Here is an 11,963-nt window from a genome sequence, read left to right as displayed (position 1 = left end):
TATCCTGGCCAAGAAGGATATATGATGTTAATGAGTAATTCACTGTAAAGGCATGTTTGGCGTTCTTGAGTATTTTGTTACTCCAGGATCTGCTCTAGTGCTTTTAACATCTGCTCTGRATGTTACTTGGTTTAGAACAGGAATAGTGCTTGAGAGGATAGCTTTTTTATTTAGAAGTAACCCATACCAGCAAATTAAATGTGCCTCCAAGACACCTGCTTCATTTACACTACTAAAAATGGGGCTGCTGCATGCAGAATGCCTCCTAGGAATTGTTCCTGGAATATTCTGACTCCCAAATTGTGCCTGGGAATGAGTTAAGAGAGTGCTTGGAGTTGGGCCATGACCATGCATATGTGTGAAGATATTCAGTGCTCCTGCACAACATACAGGTGGTTGAAGGAGYGTGATCTTTGCATAGAAGTAAAGAGATAAGCATATAAGGGATACAGAATGAAACTGTATTTTAAGGACAGTTTAGTTAAACTCAAATCTGTATTTCTAATGGCATCAAATACACTACTTCTTTATCATACATTTTATTGTTTTAGATRGTATTTAGCTTTGACATTTTTTCAAGGTATTTTATTTACTTTCATTAATAATATAAATCAATATTTTACTTTCATTTTTAAGTTAATTAATAAATGTGGGATTAAAGTTAGCATTATTCTGAGGATTTAAAAGGATCACTATTCAAATGATTTCTATAATCTGTCCAAGGAAAATATTCTTCTCAGGGCTGCATTTGAAATAGAAATTAGTATAATGCATTACATAAATGTTAAGAATGTTGAGAAACTGAATTYTTGAATAAGGATTTTAAGACAGAGTATTAGGTTATTTCCTGAAAAGGGAAACCAAAACAGAAAACCAAACTTCTCAAACATACACTCATGCTTTATTGAGTCAGTCAGGACTAAATACTCCTCAAAAAAAAAAAAAAATCACAACAAGTATTTTGTCAATGATTCAATAATGTTCACTCACTGAAAAGCTGAGGTGTGCCTTGGAGGGCTGGCTCAGAGAGACTGGGTGAATTGTATTAATGTAACTGTTGAAATTCAACTAAAAGGCAGGTACTTGAGAAGTAATTACCAAAAACAGAAATTCTTTTCCATCAAAAATATTTTTGCCATGGTGAGTTTTTACATAACAGTACATACGACCAAATAATTTGTCACCAACTCTTTCTCGTTACTTACTTTTAATTAATATACTGTCATAGATTTCAGYACATGCAGGTTTCTGACTGTATTCTAAAAACTTTATAGCATATTATGAAGTAAATATGAGCAGTAATCAGTCACTGAAAGCATTTCTCCATTATCTTCATCCTTAAGATCCTTAAGAATTGCAGTGGGGAATCCTTACTTAATATGTATAAAAATAACATCTCATAATTTAAAAAAATATTTTAAGATCATTTCAATTGCAGGCTACAAGATAACTATCTTGTGGGAACATRCCTAAGCATTTCCATGTATTCCAGGCTGACAAAATGAAATGTCTCCTTTAATTCTTCTGATAGCTGGAGAAAAGTGATTGAAAACTTTTGTTGTACAACSTTCAAGATAAAATGATCACATCTGTACAGCATGTTTTGAAGGATGTAGTGTAGTGTTGGATAATTAGCTTAAAGCTCTCTTTTTCCATTAACTTGTAGGCAGAGTACTGTCTCCAAAGTTCATCAGACTTCAGAGCAGGAAAGGATGTTATCAGAGTTCGACTCACTTGACTGTAGTGTACTTTTTACATTTTGAAATACTCCATTTGCAACAAAAAACATTTCAGTTTTGCTCTTGAGATCTTATGCTAGAATTATTTCTATGATCTGCTGCGATGCATTCCTTATTATATTTGACAATCCATTGTGAACAAAYTGGTAACAACTTATGTACCTGCTGCAGAAAGCATTACAGAAGTTATTGTAATCTTTGCTGATAAATGCAAATTGTTTTCATGCTTATGCTGTGAAATACAAAGTATTTGCTTTTTATCTTGTCTTTCAGGTAGAATACTACTAGTGAAGTAACTGCCACAGTCATGATCGAGCCAATGAAAAATAAATATTGGTATGTCTGGTTCCTTATTAAATCATGAACATTGTGCTTGCTCTTTGTCCTTTCTGTACTGAGCAAGTAGTCTCTAGATGCTACACCTTATGTAGGCAGTATTTAACCTATGATGAATATAGGGATGAAATGATTTTTATATTTCAAATGACTGCACATATAAGAAATGCCTAGCTGCACTTCTTTCAAGTAGTCTAGGTCTGTTCTAGGTATATAGTTCAAATATATCTTTTTGCATGATAGTGTTCAAATCAGTGATGCATAAAGTTTATAAAGAAATGTAGGATTCTTAAGCTTTGGAGGCACTGTGTACATATAAATTATTGCTGTTTGAAGTTAGACACACAAAATTTGATTACAATAGTATTCTTTTGTTTTCTCAATCTTCAGTAAGGATAGAACCATTCAACTTCAGACACTAAGACCTCTCTAGGAAAAGTTAGTTAACAAAATACTTCCATGACTCAATCCTACTTTTCTGACTCATTTTAATCAGGATCTTCAAGGAGTTTAAGATCCATAGTAGCCATCTAATCCATATCCATTCCTGAGGGAAGTTTCCCCTCACTTTGAAACTTTTTTTTTTTAAGTTTGTTTTTTTCCCCTTGCGATTATAGAGAGTTTGTTGCTCTCAGGTTCTTATTCTGTCATTTCCTCAGCACCTYCAAAGACACCAGCAAAGAAATTCGTATGTCAAAGCTGAAATCTATGTACAGTTCTCAAAGCACCTGTTCCATAAAACACACAAGTTCTAGCAAAAAGCAAATATGCAGATTATATTGCTAWTGAAAACTTTCCAGATATTTCCAGTCTTGTTTACCATTTCCTCAACTGTGTTAAAAGTTCAAAAAGATTGAGTTTTAACAAGAAATGTCTCAAACCAACCTGACTTGCTTCATAGATACAATTCAAGGTCTTTGGACTTTTGGAGTTAATTTGCTTTTTTAAAAAAAAGCTTGGGTTTGTATAGGCTAAATTCTTCAGGGTTCTTCAATGTCGCTCTCCAAAAGTTCGTTCAATTATTTCAGGTGTCCCCTTTTTCATACAACAAATGAAATAAAGGGCATCAMTAGTGATAAATGATGAGCAGTCAACTCAGAAGGGGACATACAGAGCTAACCAAGAGCATTACCTATGCACTCACATATAACTGAACATTTCCTGAAACAGAATTTCTCCATGGACATCTCTGTCTTCTTGGGATTCAGACTGTTAGGACTGTTAGGTACTTTCAGAAGAYAGTACAAGAGAGGAGAAGGTAGTCTTTTGCTCCAAGGCATAGGCATTGACTTCTGCTCAGAAAAAGTGGAAGCTGGATTCTGAGCCCTTCTCAATTGTGTAYGTGTGTGTACATGTGCATTTGTACATATGCATGTTTGTGCTCATGCATGTGGGGGAAGGAGCAAAGTGTCCTTTCTGTGAAAACGTTCAGTTCACCAATCAGGCCAATAAGCTATGCTGTACCCTGGAAAATGAAAACTGTTGGTTCACACYTCTGTGAAGTATATATGGCCTACATAAATGCTTACAAAAATATAYGGGGATCATTACTAAACAGTGATTTGTGTGACTCAAAGACATGGATAGCAAACTGTTACATACTTTATTAACAATGAAAATACATCTAAAAGAAATAACTCCACTTACAACTTGCTTACCTCTACTGAGGAAGAACAAAACCTCCTCTCTTTCTTCTTGYTGAATAGCCTTAATATCTACACACTATGTAGGAAGTTAAAGTTACATCACCTGATGGGGTAACAACGTCTTAACTATTGCTTTATATTCTTGTGAAGTAGGGAGAAATAAAATAGAAGACGTTAAGAATAGTCTTGAGAAGAACTTCAAGGAATAAAAGCCTACCAATTGTAGAAAGGTTAGAAAAATATTTCAATACTTTATAAACCCTGACCTTGAATGATAAAATACAGTACTGCCTCACACAAAGCATGTATTAGAATAATTCATATAAAAAGGTATACCAATAAGGATATTCTGCATCTTGCACTTCTCAGTTTTTCTGTTTGCATTGCTTCATTAAGTTCAAGGCACATTTTGGGGTTTTTTTTGGTTTTGTTTTTTATCTAGAGAATGATAAAAAAAATGCACGACTAGTAAGGCAAATATTAAAATAGGATTAAAATCAACATACTGACATCTCCATTATCAGGTATCTTCGGGACATAGACCAGAAGCTAGTATAACATTGTCCACTCCAATTTCTCCAGTTTTGCCCTTCCCACGTTCTGATTCAAAAGTAATCTGTCATAAGAAAAGAGGTGTATTATCAGTGACAATGTGGTTTATCCAACCATTCAGCAATTCTTAATGTTAATTAGCTATAATGCTACATCTAAGGAATATTATATCACAATGTAGGAAAGACTTACTGACTTAAATCCTTGCAATTTTTATAATTTCCTTGTAATATTTGAACTAGACTGATAATCCTCTACACAGATATACTATACCAAATTAATTCCTTTAATAGGATTACTTACTGTCATTGTACAAAGAAAATGCAAATTGAGTGAAGTCTTATATAGCTATATCACAGAATATGATGTTTGTGCACTCCTTCCTTAGAGACATTGCAGCTGTCCATTTTCCATCTATTTTGAAGCTTAGTTTTTGGATCCCATATATACCTTACATTCATTTTTATGACTATGATGTCTGGGCTTTTAGTTTACACTCTGATTCTTGTGTATGTAAGGGCTCTTGTACGTCATTTTAGCAGTACGAAGAACCTTAAAAAGGGTTTGCATTTCATTTATGCTCACAGTAGAACCCTTTACACATCAGTAAAAGCATACATTCATATGAATGAAAACCAGGCCCTAGAATTTCAAGSAGAAACTTGCTGATTGAGCCTTGATTGCGGCAGTTGTCAGATACATACGAGTTCACAGTGTTCCCTGCTGGTTAGGATTTCRTGCTCCACCTAGGTTGATTGCCCATCCTTGATTATAAACGATGTCACTTTTTCACTAATGGTCTGGTTTTGCGTAGTTTGAGAGTGCTCTGTTGCATGAAACAGGTATCATTTTTCATCCTTCCCAGCACAGATTTATGCCTTTTGTTGCGTGAGATATTAAGCAGAGATTTTGATTGATTGTATTATTTTATAATCTGGTGCAGTTTTTACAAAATGATAGGATTACTAGCATCAGTGTGCTGGCTAAGTGGGGTAATTCACTTCTGAAATTTCAACCAGATAACTTTTCTGCCTCCTTAATACTGTGTTCCTGTTTCTCATTTCAGGTTTTCAATTGCCATTACTTCTACKGTCTGTGGAACACTTAAGTATTAGGAAATTAAGCTGTTGTTGTGTTGTTTTGCTGGTTGTGGTGGTTGGCTTATAAATTGTCATATACTTACACTGTTGGTTGTTTCCGCTCCCTGAAATATTTCTATTTTTCCAGTGCTCCACCTTTCATCTTTTCCTTTGCTTTGCTCCCAGACAGGAGCCCTTTTTTTGCTGGCCAGGAACACTCGAAGTTTCCCCACTTTCTCACCAGCAAGCCGATAACTGAAAATCAAGCAGTAGCTGCTCTTTGGTTTGAGGTCAGTAAGGAGAAGTTTTAGACGTCCCATATCCTTCTTGTGTCCCACAAAGGCTGGAACTGCCATGTAGTAACCATCACCTTGTAAAAAAAAAAAAAAAAAAAAAAAAAAAGGAAAAGAAAAAAGAAAAAGGAAAAGGTGCCTTTAATGGACTTGTATTATTTATTAGCAAATTGAATACAATTTTGCTAAGAAAACAATAGGAAGCTCTGTTACTTGAATAATTTAAAATCAGACTGGAGAAAAGCAGCAGGGAGTATACTTCACAAGAATGAGCTTGCGCTGTTGGAAGTTAGAGCAGTTTATACAGGAATAGAGTAGATGAGTTCATATTTCATTGGCAATTACAGTCATTCTTCCTAATTTTYTGTATCTTTCAAAGGCAAAATTATCTCATTTTTTTCAAATGCAACACCCTGAAATATGCTGCTGTGCCTTTGTGGTCCAACTATTTCAAATACTTGGGCTAGCTGAGTAGTGTTAGTTCAAGTCTCTCTCCACTGCCCTCCACAGTGATGACAAGCTCATGAAGGAGCTGATTATTCCACAAATCCTGCAGGTCCACTCAGCTGAGAAAGACATGATAGGGCAATGGGATAAAACATCTCAGCCAATACATAAAGTAATACTCAGCAAATCTAAATTTGGAGGAACAGGATTAGGCCTAAGTAAGGTCTTCCTGGAAGTGATAAGATAAAGAAAGGTCTTGGGGGAGAGGAAATATATAGAGCAGGAGAGGAAGAATTAGTGAAGAAAGACGGGGATGAATTGGTCCCTACTGCAGCACCTTCCACAGCATTTCTGGTGTCACAATGAAAGATACATCMTTTGAAGCAAGTTTCTTCAGCCACACCTTTCTAAAAACACCAGCACAGTAATCACGTTGCACTCATGGAACATGTTGTCAGGTTTCAGGCCTGCCATTGCAGTAGTCAGATATTGGTGGCTCTTCAATAGTGCCCTCCCTTGGCTCATTCTAAGTAATGAYTTAACTACTTCAACTTTCAGACTGACACTTCTGATCAGTTATCACAGTGCTATGTCTAAACCATGTGCATGACTACTACATTGCCACATCCATCTAAAGAGATGGCAGATAGTTGTTAAATGCTCTACCAGTCTTTGAGAGGCTTACTCTAATTTAAAGRTTTAAAGCCTAAACTCTAATTTAAAGGTGTATATTGTTTTATATCTTGCAATTCTTACAATTTTTTTTGTAATCCTTTTTCTCATATTTTGATTTTTTTGTGCTGAAATATATTTCTGAGTAGCAATTGCCATGGATATTTCAAAAAAACAATTTCCACCCCATCTTCTTTTCCTCCTTCTATGATTATTGCTTTTCTAAAGATAACCCATTGATAGGATACCTAATTGCTGTTTCCGTTCTCCCCTCCTTCCTCCTCTTTTCTGAGGTGCTGAGCCATCAAATTAAACCATAACTAGAAGACAGATATTTAAATACCAGTATCTCGATCCGCAAGATTCCAGTCAAAGTCATCATCAGTATCTTGTTTCCAGTCACAGACCCCCCGGCTGAAACTGCAATCAACTGGAAAAAARTTGAGAATGGAAACAGAGAGACAAGAACAGCATTATGTAAGTATTGATAAAAATGATTTGCTTCTATTCATMTCTGTATGAATGTGTAAGTCATTCTAAAAGTATCCAGAATCTGAGTTCACATACTGTTGACCGAGATTAGATTGCAGAAAAGCAAAATACTAGAATTGATGAAGTAATTATTTCCTTAACTCAGCAAAATCTATTGTAACTTTTTACTGCCAGTCTTTCACTTGTATATGATTTTATATTTTGYTTTGTACACTGAATGCCTGCTGATTGCCAGGTGTAGTTTGARGTGTCAGTTTTGGAACTCTAGCACCGTAACACCATGGTTCAGGATATGCCAAGTTTAGAGGCTTCTTCCCTCCATGTGTTATACTTCTGTAACGGTAACCAGCTGAGGTGCTCAAGCTCCAGTTCTTTCCATTTAAAGGGAGAGGCAGGCCTCCCRTGAGAGGAATCATTTACTTCAGCACTCAATACTCTTATAACACAAAACTGGAAATAGCGCAGATCAGTTGACCTTTAGAGTACACTACAAAAACCTCTCATAGAGTGCACCACAACCTTTGTAACTCTGCAGATCAGAAGTATTATATATTAAGAAAAAATCACTGTGCAGCRCAAGCACAATAGGTCAGATTAAGAATAATAGATCAGCCATCTGAAGTTCATTAGAAAGACACAGTCATGTTGTTCTTTTAATATATTTTATTATGAGATAGAAAAGTGCAGGATATGGCATTTAGAGATCATTACTGTGTAAATACTTTGTTTCCAAGACTACAGCTCCTCTCTGGATGTGAAAAAAACACAGTATTTCATATATACTGTTAGCCTGCATGTTTGTCTATTTTGATTGTTTAAGATTTATAAGTATTTATGGATCATTTTGGGGTAAAAACCACCTTGTCTTAAGAAGAACCCCAGTTACAGTTAATCCCAACATTTCAGATGCTCCTCATTAGCTGGTAAATCCACAGGAGAATGTTGCTGCTCTGTGAATKCATTAGCTCAGTGCAATCTCTTGTTTCAACCTCTTGAATTCTGCTTTCTCAATGGCTGTCATAATCAGGTCCACACAGTCAGACACATGATTGTGTCTTACAGCATATTTTTAGCTTCCCACTCACTTCACCTACTCCAGAGAGACTGCACAGCTTAAATTCAAGTTGTTGTATCATATAAYTCTACCACTATGAGAGGGTGACAAAGGCCTTTGATCTGCTTTTACGTTCTGCTTTGACCAGAACTACACTACAATCTATTATAGTTCCCAGCAGCTAGTGAAGCTTTCTGTTTCAAAACATGTGAAATAGTGTCCTAGGGCATGGCAGAAATTTAAGATTTGTACATAAATTGGACCTCATATGGTCCTCTGATTTTATAATTTTTTAATGTGGCAAAGAGAAGAAAATACCATCTTACTCTGATATCCACAGGACATATTGATGAACTGTGGAATAGCAGGAATTCATAAGAATTTAATTAATTTTTAAGATTCAGGATAAATATTTATTTAGTCTTATTCAGAGGAAACTTCTGGCATCCGATAGAGGCCAGGAGAAAAGCCAAAAGAAATTCAGTGAAGAATGTTTGGATATGGTTGCATATATGCAACACTCTTCTAATATGCTTTCATTTTGTAGGTAACCAAAATGACTTTGTTTTTCATGACTCTGAAATAAATCAAGTGAAATTTAATTGCAAATCAGGTTTCTGGGAGGGGGAGCTTTCTGTACATTTATAAGCAGTTAAAAGGTATCTTTAAAAAAGACACAAAATTAGATTCACATACTGGAACTGCCAGAATGGTTTGCGCCAGATACTGTGTCCAAAATGCTAAGAAAACTTGTTTTATGTTAAAGACTTTAAAACTTGTTCTGAAGCTTAGCTAGTAAAGATTGCCATGAAAACACACAATACACAGGAAAATAAATACTGTAGAGAATAATCTACCTTCTTGCTCTGGTGTTGATACTGGAACTTTCTTCTGTGCCAGAAGAGGACCAAAGGCAGCTGCTTCTTTAGCCTTGGGAACTAAGAAAATAACTAGTCAAGTGCTAAATCATAACAGAAGCAGAAAGTGGAACTTTATTCCTCTATACCAGTTGCCATCGTTATTTAAATAACACAATGTATGTGTTTTCCACTACCAAACTCACATCTCTAACTCCAGTTAGATACTAGCTCTGAACTTTAAAACTCTGTTAAAATTGCTATTTTCCACATCAGGTGTGTATTTTAATCTGCAGGCAATGGAGTTGTGAGATCCACAAGGTCAAAAAGCTTTGAATGTGATCTTTCTTTGGCATGGTGATCTACTTTCTTGCTACAAAATTTCAACCTGTGATTGAAGCGTATGAATTATGCGCAAAGACAGTAACACAATGGCTTGGCATCAGTCTCCAAACAGCCACCAGAAAAAAATGGATAATGTCAGAGGCTCCTCAGTGTAGAGGTCTGTGTTCACATCAGTGGTATSTGTGATGCTGTAATAGAAGCTCTGGGAAATGTTTTTTTTCTGAAGCCTTACCCGTCTCCTAAGGCACAAGTTCTCCTGCAAACCTGATTAGCTCTGCTGTCTGTTGGAATGGAAAGGTGTAGTGATTGCCTTGCCTTTTCCTTGCTGTCCTTGCAGCAGTACCWGAGTACAGCCTGATGTCTTGATAGTCTGAGCTGGTGATAGCTGTGAACAACTTTTTTTCGTAAAAACAGGTTGACTTGCCGTATGCCAAACTGGAAGAGCTGTTGCAGAAGCACAGTCCATGTTAACTGCATTCTCTAAGATACTGACTAATAGGAAATAGTTACTCAAGAAGTGATATTTTTCAGTAGCAACCTGAGACCAAGGCTAAACCTCTTCTATCTCATGAGCTACAAAGGTATAGGAATCTTGCAAACCCATATATTCAGTTGACTGTCAGCTCGGGCCCTCAGTATTTTTAAARTTCTGTGATTAAGCTCCTTCTTTTGAACTATTCTAAGTAATAAATTGAGATTTAGTGTTACTCATTAAAAAAATAGCCTCAAGTTCTCTGTGTGGAGCCTATGTAACTATCCAATCACATATGAGATGATCCAAAAACCTACTTTGTCTCTACTTTCAAAGAGTCCTTTGAATTGCTGCTTACAAAAGGTGTTAGTGGAAAACCTGACAGACTTTCCAGCTGTGCCACATGGTCAGCATGACTAAGAAAACCTCATGCTTCCTTCATTGCCAGATGATAGGAGCTATGAAAATGGAAATTACTTTTCCCTACTCAGCATTGTATCATTCATGCTATTAGAAGTTGGAAAGGCCAAATATTTTCATTACTTTCACATGCATGCACATTTGTTCAGGGAGCAGTTTATTTCAATGAGTTCCTCCTAGCGAGGGCTTTTCACTGAAATTCTTGGCATGTTCTTCGTCATAAGCATGTACTTAATTTTAAGAATGTGCTTACAACCCACTGTCCAAAGCCTCCTAGYACTGTAAAGACTATGCCATCTTCTTAGCTTTTCTTTTCCTGCAAAATTGTCAAAAATTGTTCTGTGTGTATGGCAAAGAACACACACACCAACAAAGAGGCCCTGGAGGCAGTTACAGAGGTGCTGAGCAAAAAAAGAAGACTCCTGCAATGTTCTGATGGATTACTAGGAGCCTGTCTTCTCTTGTTGCCCTTGCAGCATTCCCCTCACCCAGACCATTGCTTAAACCACCTGGGTAATATTCTTACTTAAGGCAAGGTTTAATGTATCTTTCATCATATTAATGTATGTCTACATATACCCATTTAGGAACAAGATGAGAGATTAGGTGTTCACTGTCATACCATATGCTTGGCCACGTGTTTAGTAAAAGAAGCTCGGGCTGTGAAAACTCATGTCAAAATGAAGAAAGCTATTAAAATATGAAAAGTTATAGAAAGAGGAGAGCAATTTAATGGAAGACAACAGTTACCGGAATGATTTATTTACTGAGTTACTGAATTACACTTGAATTTACTTGAGAGATATACATGCAGGTGTAGCTGCGTGCTAGAAATACTTCAAGTGAAGAACTGTCATGCACTTAAAAAATAAAAAGAGGAAAACTTTGTATCCATATCTGGTTTTGTTTTCAAAGCTGGGCATTACACCTAGGTTCTYCACCTACTGGAAGAAGTCACCAGTGTGTTATGAAAAACTGTAAGCTTCAGATGTACAGTATGTGAGARAGAGATAAAAAGCTTCATGTGGTCTCTAATACAAGCATGATTTAGATAACTGTAATTATGTGAGAATCATTTCTTCCCTGCAGATCAGATTGTAATGTCTGCAGTAAAAAGGTCAATATTATGCTCTTCATGAGTTCAAAAAATGCATGCATTGGGTGAGACCGGTGTATCCAATCTGGGCATCCAATTCAGATGCAAATATACATAAATTTTAAGTGCTCAATCCTATTCTCCTAAAGAGTCCAAGTTCTTTATAATCAGTGAAGAGAGAACAGTGAAGAGTCAGGGCAACTTCAGGTAGGTAAGTAAGGAAAGGTGACACTAAGTGATACAGCAAAAGAGCTAGTTCACTTCAAAGCAAAAGAGCTAGTTCACTTCAAGCATGTCCTTCTGTCCAATGCACAGCAGGGCTTCCTAGAAGTGCAAGCAGACACTAGTTTACTCTGTGAAGCAGGTTTGTTAGACAAGGGGCAGTGAGACGACAAAAGCAGTAAGTCTTCAGAACTGCATCTAGAAAAGCTTGGACTAAGTTGTAATATAAAAAAAAAAAAAA

At 36.2% G+C, this 11,963-nt stretch overlaps 1 protein-coding gene across 1 annotated transcript in view; it reads right to left on the bottom strand.

The window, feature by feature from the left end:
• Positions 1-879: 879 nt before the first annotated feature.
• EGFL6 (EGF like domain multiple 6) overlaps positions 880-11,963 on the bottom strand; it is a 40,763-nt gene continuing 29,679 nt past the window's right edge. Inside the window, exons 8-11 of the mRNA XM_085323125.1 lie at positions 9,168-9,248; positions 7,108-7,194; positions 5,457-5,722; positions 880-4,337 (exon numbers count right to left, since the gene is read on the bottom strand). Coding sequence (XP_085179251.1) covers positions 4,242-4,337; positions 5,457-5,722; positions 7,108-7,194; positions 9,168-9,248 — 530 coding nt within the window. The 3' untranslated portion in view covers positions 880-4,241. The remainder of the gene's footprint in view (positions 4,338-5,456; positions 5,723-7,107; positions 7,195-9,167; positions 9,249-11,963) is intronic.

Source organism: Rhea americana, unplaced genomic scaffold (genome assembly GCF_003343005.1).
Source record: "Rhea americana isolate MKP2758 unplaced genomic scaffold, rheAme1 scaffold_82, whole genome shotgun sequence".
Classification (NCBI taxonomy): Eukaryota; Metazoa; Chordata; class Aves; order Rheiformes; family Rheidae; genus Rhea; species Rhea americana.
The sequence above is the reverse complement of the archived record's forward strand: the minus strand, read 5'-3'. Positions and strand labels throughout refer to the sequence as shown.